This window comes from Dermacentor silvarum, chromosome 5, assembly GCF_013339745.2.
Source record: "Dermacentor silvarum isolate Dsil-2018 chromosome 5, BIME_Dsil_1.4, whole genome shotgun sequence".
Taxonomy (NCBI): Eukaryota; Metazoa; Arthropoda; class Arachnida; order Ixodida; family Ixodidae; genus Dermacentor; species Dermacentor silvarum.
This window is the reverse complement of record NC_051158.1, coordinates 108836032-108853488: the sequence shown is the minus strand read 5'-3', so window position 1 is coordinate 108853488 and position 17457 is coordinate 108836032. Positions and strand designations below refer to the sequence as shown.

Sequence of the window (17457 nt, the reverse complement as noted above, 5' to 3'; positions counted from 1 at the left end):
AAAAATGGCAGACAAATCAAAATGGGCAGAAACTGCCAAGTGAAAGTAATGGAGAATAGTAGGAAATAATGGCGTGATGGCAATGAACATTACACAAGCATAACACACACAAGACGTGTTCGAAGTATCCAGATAAAAAAGCTGCACAGACAAGCCAGCAATTAATTACTCCAAATGGAAATGTTTTAGAAGGAATCAATAAGACGTTTTTAACGGGGGAGCTGTTTAAGCCGGCTTTTATTCCGTTAGGCGTTCACAAAAAAATGTGGGCGGATCCTGGCGCTAGTGCAGAAGGGTCCAAACGCAATGGCACCCCTGTGAACTAGCGAAGCTGAGCCTGGGAAAGGCTAGCTAAGCATGGTTGGGACTACATAAGCTCAGTCAGTCATCAATAACCAATGAATAGCTAATCGATAATCGATGAATAAGCAATAAATTCCGGAAAATGCTTGGGATGACTAGGTAGTGCTTAGCCTAGCCCAAATACGTAGCCAATACCTTGCAGTAGCGAATGAATAGCTAGCGATAATCGATGAATAATCCATAAATTCCGGAAAATGCTGGTAGTGGTAGGCTTAGCCTAGTCAAAATACGTGGCCAATACCTTGCGATAGCCAATCAATAGTTAAACGATAATCAATAATCAATAAATACCGGAAAATACTGGGGATGACTTGGTAGTGCTTAGCCTAGCCGAAAAGCCAGGACTAGCTAGGTGCCCATCAGCTCCGCTGTCTCCTTAGCGTTGCGCCTCCAGTGCAAGGTACGCTAATTTTTTTACAGCGTAAGCTGTTATGGGCACATTCCACTAGCTGTTTCGGTTCGTGATGGTGTCCGTCGCCTCCGGAGTTGGGGACCTTAACCGCTATAGCCGGAAATGCGAATAAAGTATCCCGTTACCGCCGGGATCGAACCCTCGCCCGCTGCGTGGGAGCGAAATACTCTCTACCACTGAGCCACGCAAGCTTTTTTTTCTTTATTGCCATTTCACAAACACAAACAAAAATTATCAGATACACATCATATTCTAAATAAACCATCTATAACTCGGCGGGTGTATGTGGCTTAAAACGTATTCACAGAAGCCAATCGATCCAATATAGGTAGGCATTCTGGGGGTTCACCTTGGGCTCTGAACAAGTCCCGGGTGTAGATCACACTCTCAACAAAATAGTGTCTTGCTGAGTGAGTGCCTAATATCCATCTTCGTCTTCCATACGCTATGCATGCAAAGCAACATTAGCATATCACTCGGCACTTCCCCTGTATCCGCACATGGAAGAAGCCGGATTCCAAAAGGGCGCTTGCTATCGTGCACCGGAAAAATGCCCTATAAACGCTCCCTAGGCAGGCGCCTGCAGGCGCAGACGACCCGAGCCTGCTCCAGTATGGTGGCGCCATCTAGTTATGGTGCCTGCAAACGCAGCGTGCGCAGACGATGCGATTCAGACGAGGCGCGCAATCAACGCGACTGATGTGCGCCACGTATTCTGAATAACCCTTCGGTACACGTTATACCATCTTTTTGCAAGGTACGAACCGCCGCTGAAGAAGCGAATCGTAGAGCAACGTGCGCGGCTACAACCAGGCCTCAGACTTCTGTGCAGAGTGCATTACAAGCCGCAGCTCGCCGTCGACACCGGGCGGACATTTCAGATCGTTCTCGTCAAAACGAGGTGAAGAGACTTTGCAGCGAAGACCCTGTTGTGCGTGGCCCCAAAATTGGAGCTACTCTTGAGCCACTCCATCAGTTTATGCTGTGACAGTGCTACGCGTGCCGCACAGGCCTTTGACTTTTTTTCACTGTTGAGGCGGGATTGCAAATAAAAAGCAGTCTTTCGTTGTAAATGATTGATTGCTTTCAACATTCCCATTTGCAATTTCAAGGCTGTCAGAAGCACATTAGTAGAGTGCCCAGTTGAATTTTCCTCTCTGGATTTTTTCTGAAATTTTCTAATCTGTGCTCATGTCTATTTCCTTCTTGGCCTCATGTTTTTGAGGATCCAGTATGAAATAAAATTATTTGGGTATGTTTGTAACGATATGCTTAGCAGCAGTACTTACAAGCCTGTGTTGGTATAAACACTAAATATTTGTTTGTATATGCTGCACTATGATTTGTAGTTTGTAATGGTGTGCTCCATTAATCTACGTCTAGCCTACATGGGCCACAGTAGCGAATTTATATAAATAAGCATTCTCATTTATATTGTACTTGTGCCCTATCTGTGAAGGCATCATTCCAAAGTTAAAAAGGACCACATATTCTAACTACACACATACATGGCGTACCCATATAACGTCACAATAATTTTTCTGGTGACCCTCCTATTTCCCTGTCTTGAAGTGTACTGGTACACTCTGCCTGTGTTCTCGTCTTATCTGTGTTTCTTTCTGCGCCACAGACAGACAGACAATGAACTTTTATTGAGGTCCTGAGGGACTAGCCGGCGGAGACCCGTTGGGGCCCCCGGCTCGCCATGGCTGCTCATGTCGGAATCGGGAGGCCAAGCCTCTCCGCCATGTTTTTTTCTTCGTAAGTCCTCTAGCTGCAAAAATGTTTCTTGTGGCCACTGTACAGTTGTCCAATAGATTTTTTCATCCTAGTTGCTTTACCTTGTGAAATCTTGTGCGCACTGTTAAATTGTAGTATGAAGTAGCTCGATGTTTATTCTCAAATGCTTCTATGCGTGAATTTCGTGCATTTTGTGTATGCTGTTTCGTAATGTATGTACAGACATTCCGAGGATATAAATTTATGCCTTCTCTCTATACCCTTATGTCTGAACTCTGCTGTAAGTTTGTCAATTTTACTAAATATACCGTGGTGGGATGCCACGGACTTGCTTCAGTTGTTTGGTGGTCTTGTTCTTGCACACAGTATTAGAATTTAAAATTGTGCTGGTCTGCGTTCACTAATTATAAGAAACCTATTATCAGACCCTTGCTACTAGCTTCCACGGCTGCCATCAACGGCATACATTTCTTTTCCTCTTCCATCAAACTCACTTAGTTTTGCACTAAAAAATAATTATTCTAACCTGAGCTGAAGGCACCTTTATGCTGCCATGTTAGTAAGAAACATTACAACGAGAATTTTAATTAAAAGAGCGATGTTCCAATGGGTCTACTCATATTGGAGTTATGAAACCAATTGCACTAACAAGTCCAATTAGTTTTTCAAATTCAAGTGCAGCATTCCAGTTGTTTCCAATTTATTCCATTTGGGTGCAATTGCTTGCAACTGGTACGACTAGTTCCACAAAATTACTTTTTTTGACATGGATGATACGAGTGCGACAGCTCAGGGAACAACTTCAGCAGCACCTCTGAAGATTACTCAGCATCTTCTGAAGCATCTCTGAAGAGCCTTACACGCCCGGCCAATGGTGGGACTTGGTGTTATCCAGTCTGCAGCGCAACAACTGCATCAGAGCTGTTCCCGCGTTGAAATCACTAAAGCGGCGCTTTACCTTAATAAAGACCCGCCGTGGTCAGTGGTTATCGCAGGAGGTCGCGGAGGTCGCAGGAGGTCGCGGGATCGAATCCCGGCCACGGCGGCCACATTTCTATGGGGGGCGACATGCAGAAAACCCCGTGTATTTAAATTTAGGTGCACCTTAAAGAAGCACAGGTGGTCTAAATTAATACGGAGTCCCCTACTACGGCGTGCCTCATAATCAGATGTTGGCTTTGGCACGTAAAACCCCATAACGTAATTTAATTTTAACCTTAATAAAGGGTCCGTGCGGACTGATTTCACACAGGAGCGACTAGACATCATTGGAAGAGGCCGTCGCTCTGTAGGGGACATACCTTAGGCTCCCGATGACGTGAGTAGTACACTTCCATTTTTGCACACTTACTAAGACATATCATGCTGTTGAGTTTACACTTCAATGTGACATATAATACATTCAGCGCATCATTCAATTAATTGCCTAAAGGTGTATTGCAGGACATTTTTTCGAAGGTTTTTCTCGTTCTCTTTTTTATTGCAGTTCCGAGAAAACATGAATAGTTGTAAATTGGCCATCTCGTCTTCCATGCCGCATATTAGGGGTTCAGGAGGGTGGCGCCTGGACAAAGCTTGTTCCGCGATTGTCACTTCTCCTTTTCGGTCAAACGTATTGTCACGAAAGACGAAAGGGTCTGCGTTATTCCCCGACGCTCGCTCTCTTCTTGCGTCTTCTTGAGTTTTAGCACAGCGCCATGGTATTTGTGACAAAGTCATGTCTTTCAAATGCCGAGCAGTACCAAAGTGACGTTAAGCTGAAATATAAAAGAAGGAAAAGTTGTGACTTGGCGCATCAGCCTCGAAACAATGAAGTCAACATGTGCAGCCGGATACAGCCACCAAACACCGTTTCTCGAGAAGTCACAGAAATTACGTACTGGAACGCAGTATCAAGTGTGAGACACCTAAGCGTGCATCACGCGTGCAGCAAGGGCGGATTTGTAGGCCCAAATCTTTCTAAGCGCTTGCGAATTTTAACTATGAAAGTCCATGAAAATCGCTGAATTGTGACCAGAAAAGTGACATTTGAAAACTGATTATAGCATGAATTGATGTGCCAACGTAGAATGTGTAATTTACGAGATGGCTTTCACATCCGCTAAATTGCGCATGTTGAATTTTTTTATTAGTCTCGTTTTTTCAGTTTGAATGAAATATGCCGCGTAAATGCAGGTATAGGCCTGTCAGTTTCGCAGACGGTTTCACGCAGCTTTATCTGGCGTGAAAATTGAAGGCACAAATTACACTTTCAATGCAACCGCTTAGCCGTTATCGAAGTAAATGTAGCAACGCCTGCACCGATCTAGCTTTGCAAATGCAAGTTGGCCTTAATATGTCAAATTGCAATTCTTGCCCACAACAATGCGCCAGGATGCTTTTAAAACTTTAAAAATACGGCACTTATAATTTTTTTCGCTTTCACCAATCTAATCTAGTGGTTCTTTAGGTAAGTTCTGTTCTTTTTTTTTGGAGAGAATTGCAATAACCCAGGCAAGTATTCACAGTTACTTTTGATGACAATTTCGATTATACAGATCACAAACAGAATTTTATATAGGAAGTTATATAGGAAGTGATCGGGCTTTCTGGTTACCAGCCAATCTATTCTACCCAGTGCACCAGCGAAGTTATTGAATGGTGGCAATATTATGAGGCACAATGTTTGTCAGTGCTCCGCTGAAAACTACATGTTGGCGTTGAAAGAGTTGAAACGCTACGCGCTACATTAAATTTTGATTTCTTTGTGGGTACACTCATATTCGCCGTGGGCTTTCTAAAAATCTCAAATACTTGTAGCATGGAATGTTAGTGAGTGAGCAGCATACACACTATGACCAATAAAGAGAGTTCTTTAAGAGTTAAGCTTTAAGCGATAATTTAAGCGTTATTTATTAGAACTATAAAGATATTTCACACGTTTGACGAAAATACAAAGAACGATTTTTGCTAATTGAGTGTATATATTTAATATTCCAGTTCAGGTGACAAGCCTGAGCCAGTGTTTTTCACAGGCTGTCAATATTTTTCATTTTTATGCAATTGCGTCTTGCCGTTGAATTTCTCTGCCTACTTTGCTGTGGACCCTCTACTAGCCTTGTGGCTATGGCTCCAGACACTTATGTTTTCATTTTTGAGCAAGTAAACGTATAATGAAAAAAAAAATAACGTGGACTAAGGGGAGAAATGGAGTGGCATAAATCACCTTCGTTTCTTTTTAGTCCCTGGCTATTTTCTTGTTGACGGATTACTAAGCTATTCGACCAACCTCCTTAAATTGCCACACTTGTCAGTTTTTACTCATCGTAATAAGATACCAAACACACTTGAAATGAATAGAATGCTCGTGTCAGTCAATGCATGTGTTAGAGAACACGTAAGTTCTCTTCGGCTACCGCCATTGCATCTAGTTAGCTGTCAAAAAGATGAGTCTCTTAGTTTGCTTTTTGGTAACACCCACTGATAGCCCATATCTCTTCGCACGCATAGACTCCGCATGTGCCAGCCTACGCAAATATTTCGTGCGGTTGGGGAGGGAAGGATACATAATCATGCGCTAGAAGTTTGTCACGACTCCTCCTGACTAGGAACTCTGCATCGGTGAATGAAGGAGAACAAAGCAACGGCGTTTTGATAAGAAGTCAAAACAGAGGCGCATTGTCTTCGGACTTGTATCAGTTAGGAAGGAAGCTCCTTTTCTTGAAACCTTGGAGCCATAACGTAGCTTCTCATGTTCCTGGCCCGTTGTACTTGCCGCGTCTCAATTGTTCCCAAAGTTTTTTCCTACTTCAAAATATATTGCTGACGTGAAATAAACCGCAAAGACGGTAACAATAGGCAACAACGGTTAAAGCGTGATTCACACTTGGCGGCATCAACTACGAGCAGAATGGTCCACACGACTTGCTCGTGTCTCGTTTTTTTTTTTCGTTTTTTTTTTTTTTTCTTGTAGAAGCAGATCGCTGCTCGGCTATCAGCACGGATAGCGTGGAGCGCCGGTGCCCATGTCTCAAGATAGGTTTCCTCTACGGAAAGTTTATGGCAGCCTTCGCACATGACGGCGTAAGTCGCCAAAGACAGATGGTACCAGAAAAGTCTATCAAGATTTATTTGCACCAGCGAGAGTGGCATGCTTTGGTATTTCTCAGTGTTAATTCAAGTGCGCACGGAAATTGGCCCGGCATATTCGCCTGAGCTGTATACTCCAAGCCACAAAGTGCTCAATGACATGTTGGCCTTCAAGTTAACTGTAATTCATTAATTTAGAGTTTCCTCTTTGCATGACATCGGTTAATGTTACAACGGCGAAAGAGGCACAGGCTCAAAGCAGAACACGCAAGAAAATATTGAGTTTGTAAGGAAGCGCAAATTGGGATTCAATAGATATTGGGAAATACAGTGTTAAGTATATTCTCATTAGGGCAAATGAGTCCCCTTTCCGCATACTTACGAATGCAAAAAGGCGGTTTGCTCCTGGTCCTGATGTACTGAATGCCGCGCCCCTTGGCGGTGATGCTGTCGTATCCCATGGCTCCTCGGCTAGCCACGTCGTTTTGCTGCAGCGACCGTGAGTTCAAGCTAAGTCCTCTCATGCTTCGAGCGCCTTTACCGCTGACGGGACGTGACACGAAGATGCAGTGGTGGTTGGTTATGGACTCGATCATGAGAGCATGCGCTCTTCGGTGACTGCAACCTGGATCAGCAAAGCGAGGTCAGCCAACCTAAAGCAATTGGATTTTCTCGATTCATTGAAAAAAACACATATGGGTGCTAAGCGCAAGAGTTAACGCAACATATAGTTTTTGCTGCGGCAATTGCAGTTCATCGTAGTCAGTTTATGCACCTTATTTGCGACTCCCGCCTGTTCTGCTAGCACTCGGTAACAAGTTACAAGCTGGGCCGCTATCTTGTACGCGTTCGAAAAGCCGGTGTTGTTTCGCCTCACTCGATTGCCCAGGCCGCGCCGGTATCGCACCCCAGGCCAATCGCGTGAGGCGAAACCGAACGTCTGCTTTTCGAACGCGTACAAGATAGCGGCCCTGTTGTCAGAAAGGAAATCCTTATGAGCACCAAATTTGCATTCTAGATAGGAATAAGCAGGCATGGAGATCTAGATAGGAATAAGCAGGCATGGAACCGTCGATGAGCATTCATTTCGTGAGCTACACATTTGTGATATAATGACGTAAGGCCCCTGCGCTGAGACCAATATAGCAATCGAAGTTTACTTAGTGTATTTGTAATCTGCTAAATAAAAATTAGATGCAATCTAGAATGGAAAATGAAATTTTCTACGTCACGACAGCCAGCCAGTGTTGTCGGGGCTTAGGACGCACGGCGTTGTTTATCTAGGAGGAGTAGATTTTAATGAAGAGTAGGGAGGAGAGGTCGGCCTGGAGAGCGTATCTAGGCATTTAGGTAATAGGTACAGCGGTCCTGCACCGCAATATTAACAATGTTAATGTAGTCGTAGCAACACAAGTTTATGTAGTATCCGCAACTGTAGCCCACTGGCGATGGTTTTGCGCTGCTGAGCTCGAGGTCGCAGGTTCGATCCCATCCGTGGTGGCCGCATTTCCATGGGAGCGAAATGCACAAACGTTGGCGTACTCAGGTGCACATTAAATAAACCCAGGTGCATAACGAACCACATTACGGCGTGCCTCATAATCAGATCCTGGTTTTGGCACGCAAGACTCCCCGAATTCCTTGTTATTAAACAAGATGATCCCTGTGGGCAAGGACTTGCAAATAAAACCGTGCTGGATCAATTGGGCGTGAAGACTAACATTATTTGACTGCGTAAACATTAACGCCTGTATCATTGCTGGGAAAGTTGACAATTGGGAAAGTACTGCGCTCATGGTACAACGACCGTCTATTGATAATAACCAAAACCTGGCCGCTTCCAGGTGTTGGCGACGATGAGGTTGCACCGGAAAGCTACATGATTTACCGTAAAGGTAGAGGTTCTCGAGGTGGGGAGTTGGTATTGTTTTCAAGAAATAGTTACAAGTTCAATGATTAGCCGATATATAGAGCGTCGAGTGCGTTTTCGCCAAATTTTGTGCCGATGATCTAAACTTTATTGTTGGAGGCTCTTACAGGCGCCGAGTTGCAGATGATGTATTTCGTGAAAGGTTATTGAAAAAAAATTTCTTTGTATAGCAAATGTCTTCGTCCAATATAATATTGAGCGGAGATTTCAATATGCCTTCAGTTAACCGTGAAAATTAATTTGCTGAGCCAGCATCTACTGCCTGCGGAACTGTAGTTCTAAACATGCTCAATCAGGTTTCCGCAGTGCGTGTATTTGAGGAAATATCTCACCATAAATGAAGGTGTTTGAACATCTATCTACACAAAGCGACTAGATGTACCAACGAAGTGCGCGGAGTTTGTCTTTGATATTTGGACGTAGTCAGCTGGAGAAAACCACACATTCCTTGCTTTCGAAACACGTACACGTACCACAGATTCAAAGGTGAACATTCGACAGGTATCTGGTTAGGAATCACTGTGAGACAATTTGTGGTATTACTGCAAGAATGTTGTACTACGGTGCAGTCGCCGTGGTTGCTTATATAGCTTATGGCGTTTTACTGCTAAGCAAGAGATCGCGGGATGAAATCCCTGCTACAGCGTCCACATTTCAATGGGGGCGAAATGCAAAAACGCCTCAGTAACGTGCATTGGGCTGCATGTTAAGGAAACGCAGGGGGTAAAAATTGATCCGGAGTCGCCCATTACGGCGTGCCTGATAATCAGAGCGTGATTTTTGACGTAAGACCAGCATTTTGTTTAATTTTCTTTTACTACGATGCATTCATGAAATTGTGGCAACAAACGTGTTGCGAAGTAGGTAACCATAGGTGAATTATACGCGTGGGACGAAACAAAAATCAAATTATGAAGAAAAACAATCAGCGACTCTCATGCGTGAGCTTCCCACTCCGTAATGTCAGCCTAAATTTTCAATCAAAGAAGTGCCAAAGAATACTACAATAAAATCACAATGAACCACTTCTTTCTTTCGTCCACGGTACAATGTTCTGGCAGCATTTCACCCGTAAAAAGAAACGTTTAAGTACTATTCCTAAAGGCGACAGTATGGTACATGAGGAATCCCGAATCGGGAAGTCATCCAACGAATTCTTTTGCTATGTGTTCACTGTTGATGACCAAGATTCACCGCATTTTAATTCTACAGAACCTCACTATTGATGAAATCCAGGTACCCCAGGACGGCAACCTTTCACTGAATCTCGAAGAAATTAATTTGAATTGTGGGGTTTTACGTACCAAAACCACCATCTGATTATGAGGCACGCCGCAGTGGCGGACCCTGGATTAGTTTCCACTACCTGGGGTTTTCCAACGTGCACCCAATGCACGGTACACGGTCGTTGCTGTATTTCGCGCCCATTGAAATGCGGCAGCTGCGACCGGGATTTGATCCCGCGACCTCGTGCATAGCAGCTTAACGTCAACGCCACTAAGCAACCACGACGGGCACACACACACACAAAAGAAAAGGCCAGCCACTAACAACACACAAAACGTTTTTCTTAACTCGAAAATCACTATACGAGTGACGTGCAAGTTAAGCCGGATGTTCACGGTAATGCTACAGGCGGTACGCCACTTGCATGCTGGCTTGCCTGAGCAGCGATGTGTCCGCACTGACCGATTACTGATGAAGTAGTGACACGTGTTCCTCACCCAACCGATGGCATCCGGGCTGTAGCGATCCGCCATTTGGGAAGAAGTCCACGTCACCCACCGATGCAGCAAGACCCAATTTGAACTTGTCTAAGAGGCCCATGTTCGTGTGGATGACGTCCACAAATTCTGCGTCACCCCTAGACACCGAGACGTTAGTGCCTTCGAAGAGAGGACCAGCCGGATCGAGCGCTGGGTCAGAGATAAGCAGCGGTTACCGCCAGTGTTACGTACTGAGCATTGAATAGTGCTACCGCCTTCGCTGGAAAAACTTTTAATCGTATTTCGTTCTTATAATGGATGGAGCCAGCACAACTGTTTACAAAGCAACCATCTTTAAGCCCTTTAAACACAAATTGCCCGCATTTTTGTGGGTGTTGTCTTTCCAGAACACTGACCCCGCAGTCTGCCCTGTGCCTTCCAATCATAGAATATAAATGGCTTACAGAATCAGTCACTGAAACAGACAGTAAAAATAAATGGGCTGAGTGATTATTAAGGCTTCACATTGTGTGAATTAGCAAATTAGGTCCCCTATTCATAAACGAGTTGGCATGCTACATTCACTCGTAATAAGGGAGGCTGTTGAGTAAGGAACAGCGATCATTAGCTATCAAATGTTGACGGTCGCTGGCATAACGTTCTCGCGAGATGAACGCTTTGCGATAGTTCAGGCACGCGTCTCTCACCCGTAATGCGTCCGATCCTCTTGCCGGTGTGCATCAGGAAGTGCCTGCCGCAGAAACCGGCCACGTGAGCTCCCAGGCTGAAGCCAATAATGTGGACATCGTGGGGCACCAGGCCGGAATCATTATTACCCTGCATCAGCTGCTGCAGCACCACCGAGAGCTCGGCGCCCACGGCGGGCGTGTTGGCGGCGGCAACTGAGTACACGGGCGCGGCCGCGCCCCGACGCCAATCCACCAGTAGAACGTTGGCGCCAATCTGCGCAGCAGTAGTACGTGTCTTTAGGATTGTCGAGTGCAATCTGCGTTTGTATGCAGCTTTACGTGCCTTAACGAAAAAAAAAAAACGAGAAAGAAGACGCCCCGCATTTCTCACAGGTGAACGCGACACTTTTAGCAAGAACAATAATTATAGGTAAGAAAAAGGGATGCCTTAAAAGGGATAAAGGTAGCCAAGATAAATAAAGAAATAAAAGCTAATAAATGCTTGTAGAAATTTGCGACCGTCTACGAGGCGGCAGTGAAAGTTATAAATTTTGATTAGAATTCACAGTCTCATTAAGTTGTAAAGGTAACGACCTCTCCAGGAAAACAAGTGGAATTTACTAAACCCCACTTTTAAAACCACTTTCATCTCCTTTTAAGGTGTTTCCGAATTTTACAGCACATACAACCTTAAAACCCAGTAGCAGTTCATTGGAAATTATTAATACCGTCGGTTCAGTTACACTAATTCTTTTTTGGTCCCGCCACGGTAGTTGAGTGGCTGCGTATTGATGGTCAGGACGCAAGAATCTTGGTGCATAGACAATTAAGTGCACTTCATGAGCCCCAGGTGGTCGAGATTATTCTGAAGTGTACGACTATGAACTTTTTTTAATATTTTCTTGATTGCTTTAGGACGGTAAACAGAACGCAGTCTCTGAACTTTCTGTTACAGTTCGGCGTTCTTGCTGTGCGTCTCGTACCAAGAAACCGCGAGTAGTAAATGACGCCATGTCCCTGATTATAAGATAAGAATTGTCGCCTAATAATCCTCTGATTGAAGTACGCTAAATTGACTTTCAGTAGTCGTTCAAAAACAAAGAGCGGCGGGGAGGGGGGGGGGGATGAGGCTGTGAGGAGGTGGCACCGGTTTTGCCAGAATAACGGGAACGGCTGACAAATATCTGCAAGGAACTACGTTTAAGCATGCATTGTCAATCCAGCGGGCAGTTTTCTAAGAACACAGGAAATAAGACGAGATATGAGCCTATGAACAGTTGCGATCAACAAACATTTTAATTCCCAGTGGTGACTTGATGTAGGATCCCGATTGTTCACCGCTTATGTTTATATTTCTGCAACTATTATAATGTTCTTGCCATGGTTTCCTATTTTCAAGAATATAAACAGCATTTTACATCAGGTCAGAACAGAACCAATCATATCCCAGCCCAAATACTTACTATTCATTTATTGTCATCTTTCAAGCTGCTTCTAATCACTTTTCTTTGATTATATTTATTCATTGTCATGGTGAGTTGTTTATTATCATTGTATTTGATTTATTAGGTTATTATATTCTTTCAGCAAAACGTGCATTCGTAGTTATTGCTTTTATTCCCCTATTGCATATTTATCCTTAACCAGACGCCTTTCAATTTACCACTCGCTTATCAATTTATTTTCTAACTCAGTAAGCTAACGTAAACGAGATGCGTAGTAATGTAACGTAAACGAGTAGATCTTACCACTCAGTCACCTAACGTACCACTTTGAGCAGAGCTCTCGCCATGTCCTTGACCCATGAGGCAGCTGCGCTCTCGGAGAAGCCGTGGACAATGACGACTAGTGGCCGATGGGCCTTTTTTTGGCAGCCGGCGTGGATCCACGCTGAGGAAGAGGCCGCCTTGGTGATGACGGTCCGTGGGCGGAACTCTGGCGCGCAGTAGAGCCAGAACCGAGCACCGATCCTCTGCGGCCGCTGGGGGAAGCCGTACGGGAGCCTCATCCTGTCTCGCAGCTTGAAGCAGCCGAGGTCACGGTAGCAGAGACCACGCGAGCCGAGACTTCGCTGAAGGATTTCGGCCTGAAAACGTGACCAGAACATGGATCATATAAACATATCTTAGAAAATTTCACATGTGACTTCATTCGTGTTTCCTTTATGTAACGATCACTGGACATTGACTTTACTGAAGCTTCACCAATTCCAGGGTCGCCGCTAAATATTCGTAGCAAAGAAAAAATACCGTGCACCAGCAAATAAGGGAAGTTTTGCTAACCTCGTTCGTACTTTAGAATTACAGCCACAACGTGGTCGTTATTCGTTAACGAACAGCCAAAAGCTGTTCGTTATATTGAAGTGCATGGGTATTTTAGACGCTTTATTATCGTGTGTACAGTAGGAGACAATAGCAACTATCAGCGCAAAAAATATTATGAAAAAGTGTCTCCGAGTTTCTCCATTGACACAAATAAAACGTAATTTTTCTCTCGAGGCTACTTTCACTGGAATACATGTTGAATTTATAGTGACGAAATGACGAGTTTGAGGGAAACACGCCTGGTCAGGGGTAGACGTTGTAAGCAATTTGTAAGTTGGACGCCGAACATATAAATTGTAAATAAAATGACGGTTCGTGGAAGCAATGCTTCTGTGTGGTAGCCGTAACGTCCCTTTACAGCGCAGCTTTATGACTAGGCGATACAACATCCGTCTGTCCGTCGCCTGTGTACGGAAAACTATCATCATCAGCAATGGCTCCAGCGTCGTCGTCTTCCATAGCTGGCACGTTGGCGCCCCTGGGCGCAACCGCGCGAACGCGCTCGTGCCGTTGCTCCCGCGTTCATCGTCGTCATCGTCTTCCACAGCTGGCTCCGTTGGCGCTAATCATTCCAGCGTAGAATTTCGCTTCTCTTCTGTCGTAATGGGAAGCCCCCGTTTACGGCGGTATGAGCCTTTCATTGTCTTACCTGAGGGACAGATTTAATTTTGAAGAATCGGAAGTGGCAGTGGCGGGAGGATGCTGGTAACACGCCGCCTAAGCAAACTCGAGACATCGAACGCAAGCGTTTGTGGTTCGGCAACAACTTGTCCCTCATCAGCGCGAAACGCTCTGACTAACAGCGACACAATGCATTGCAAGTGTTGAATGAATGAATTAAGTTTGCGCTGCGTGTAAGGAATCTTTAATCAAGGAAAAACTGGGGGCCTACGTTTTCAGCACTGTGAACGGGTACGTATACGCTCCATTTGTTGTGATTGCTGTAAGCGTCGCTCATCATCCGCCTTCACGGAGTGGAAGGGCTGACGATATTTATTTGTAATTTTTATGGCCTGCGTCCAACTTTCAACTACATAGAATTAATAGTGATGTGCTTTATTCTGCTCTGTCTAGAAGACTGTTTGCTTCATTGTATTATTAGTGTAGGGGCTATACATTTCCTCTATTCCCTCCTCCTATAGGAGTAGGCAGGCGTTGTGCCCCTCTCGGTGGCAGTTGTCAGCTTGCTCCCTCCTTAATCCCTTTGTGTCCTTGTGTGTATATGTGTACAAATCAAATAATAATAATAATATACGGATGTGCTGGTGCGCACGTGTTAGGACGTTGAGGTTCAGGATACATAGAGTATTACAAGTCATGCTTACTTTGGGTTATAGTTGATTCCTTCGATACTTATTTTTCTTTATGCCAGCTAGTTTCTAGCTTCCTTTTTTTCATTTTGTAGTTGCTATGCATTGTCGTTGTCACCCGATGACCAGCTTTCGCAGACTTGCATCATAACAAGCAAAACCTCGCAGCACCTCTGCATACGTGCATTACCTCGCTGATGAGTGCCGACTTGAATCCCTCGTAGAACCACTGTATCGGAGCAAATCGCTTGGCACGAGAGTGCCCCTCCTTGCGATGGGGATCGTGCCTCGATGCCTGCCAAGGTGGGAACAGATTTCAGTCTTTTTTCAATTTTTCCTTTCTTCTGTACGATGCAGTAAAACACGTCACGCTGAATAATACAGGATTTTACAACTCTTCCAAATTTCAGCACGTAAGATATTGCGCCTCACACGTAAGCACGCGTGGCTGATAAACAACTAAACAGAAGCGCCATCGCCTATATTTGCCTCGAATCTCAAGCGCTGGATCCAACATAATGCTGTCTTTAATTACGCACCATAGTGCATCGACCATTAGGTGATCCGTTTCAACTGCTCTTATAAGCACGTCAAAAACTGGTCAGGCGAGTGGGTTTAAAATGAGTCTGAAAAGGTGCTGTGTCCAAGAACTTGCAATTCATAATAACTGGTACGCAGCACATGTCAACACAGTTTTTCACAGTATAGGCTCCGTACAGTCAACAGGCGGCGCTGCTGCGCAGCCGCGGTGGTGCGATGCTCAGCGACGCATGTGGCGGGCGGCGCGAAACTGGGAAGGGGGGAAGACCGCGAGATTTCGGAACTACGTATACACGCCTCCGAAAGCCGCACGTATATCCGCGATCCGCCGTCTTTGTGTGTGTGTGTGTGTGTGTGTGTGTGTGTGTGTGTGTGTGTGTGTGTGTGTGTGTGTGTGTGTGTGTGTGTGTGTGTGTGTGTGTGTGTGTGTGTGTGTGTGTGTGTGTGCGTGTGTGTGCGTGTGTGTGCGTGTGTGTGCGTGTGTGTACGTGAAAGTACAAGCGTGGCCCTCTGATATGGCACAAATAGTTTTTGCGGGGTTCAGGCCTGTTAAAGGAATAGACGATTATTTTCACGGTGCTGCGTTAACCAGCGGAGACAAGCTCTACGCTGCTTCGCATGTTGCTTGCGTGAAAGAGGTGGACGGCGTGGACGTTCACGCGAAGTGTCGTTCTCAACAAGGAAAGCAAGTATACGACGTCATCCTTCACGTGAGTAAAGCTTACAGTTATACTAAAATTGAAGTCACTAAACTGGCACCCTGAAAACGTTGTAGTTGACCGATTTTTAATCGACGCCTCACTGTTGGCAATGCATGCCTCATTTCGCTCTGGCGAGTTAGTTGTACGCCGCGGGTTATCATTTGATGCCCCTGTCACACTGTTACTTTAGATTGTCATGCAGTCGTCAGCACAGTCATGTCGAGTGAGCTAAACTAACTCGATTCGGATTGTTGGACCGTGTGGCAGTAACCATGCTTGATCGAAATTGAGAAATATGATCCGGATCGGGCGCAATCTTGATTGACATTGACTGTGTGACACCGCGGTGCTCTAACGTTGTGTACTTCGTCGTCGTCTGGCACGCCGCATAACGAAAACTTTGGCGGTTTTAAAGTAGTTGTAAGCGGTCTGTCATATGGCTCACTACTGAACACGGAACCGAGACTTACTTGACGACGTAATCCGCGCAACTACGAGTCGCTTTGCGTGCCAAGTGAGACAAGCGAGCCCTTATATATCCAGTCTTTTTAACGCATAAGCATTCTTTGGCGAGTAGGCCAGCACAATCTGTCCGTCACGCGAAAAGTGTAACGCCTTGTATCTGCTCAAGAAAGGCGTAATTTGCGAAGATATTTAATCGTTATAATAGTGTAAATTAAATGATTGGCAGTTTTATAAGTCATAATGAACCATTATAAAAATTTATCAGAGAGAATATCCATATGATCAGGTTGATATGATATGATCATAGAAAATGCATGGGGTAGCCTATAGTATGGGTGGGCCAACTTGAAATTTGGGGGTACGCCTGCGCATACTTAGACAAGTCCAGTGGAGTTTCTGTGTATTTATTTGTAGGCACAATGTATTGCATTGTGTGCCCAATATTTTATATATTAAGATAATCAACTGGCCCTAATATTTGCAAAATGTTGCAGCCAGAGTTTATTGCAACATAGTGGCGAGAGTTCCACTGGATAATTACTGAAGCGGTCTTCTTTTTGCTAACTTTTCCATTATAGCACAAAGGTTCCATTAAAATCATGCCTACCGTTGGTCCCAATAATAGCGTTCTGTACTTATGATACACAGCTTGCCTAACTTGCCACAACTGAACTAATCACCCTGTGTATTGCCTTCTAGCTTGACAAAGACAGCCGCCAACTTTGAGGAGGATACTGCAACTGCAGGTATGGAGCTGCGGGCACCTGCAAACACTGTGCGGCTGTGGCGTTACACATCACAAGACATGAAGATGTGTCATGCACAACACAAAGACAGAGCTGGGGACAACCATCAAAAGTACAACGCCCTGATGACAAAGCGTCCATTGAGGAGCTCTTTGGCAGTAAGCATATTTTTCATAATAAATACTGTTTACATGCATTCCTTTTGTGTGTGTGTCTGTAGTAAATGTGCATGATGGGACAGATTTTGTACACTATCTAGTCTGAATGCCTGGGTACTTTATCGCTGCTCTAATAATGTGCATTTCTTGTATTCAGTTCAACTCTAAAGCAGCAACTCTGTTGTTACTGTATCATGCGGTCTCTCTAGGCATTTATTTTGCTTTAATATGCCCATACAACTTTGCAAGCTTCATGCAGAAAATTGCATTGTCATGTGTTGACACAGAAATTGAAATGTTGGCCA

General features: G+C 44.7%; 1 protein-coding gene across 1 annotated transcript in view; it reads right to left on the bottom strand.

Annotated features, from left to right (window-relative positions):
* Positions 1-4151: 4151 nt before the first annotated feature.
* The window catches only part of LOC119452549 (pancreatic lipase-related protein 2-like), a 37211-nt gene continuing 23905 nt past the window's right edge, over positions 4152-17457 (bottom strand). The window contains exons 3-8 of the mRNA XM_037714626.2: positions 14733-14837; positions 12677-12994; positions 10927-11182; positions 10238-10429; positions 6966-7208; positions 4152-4272 (exon numbers count right to left, since the gene is read on the bottom strand). Coding sequence (XP_037570554.2) covers positions 4268-4272; positions 6966-7208; positions 10238-10429; positions 10927-11182; positions 12677-12994; positions 14733-14837 — 1119 coding nt within the window. The 3' untranslated portion in view covers positions 4152-4267. The remainder of the gene's footprint in view (positions 4273-6965; positions 7209-10237; positions 10430-10926; positions 11183-12676; positions 12995-14732; positions 14838-17457) is intronic.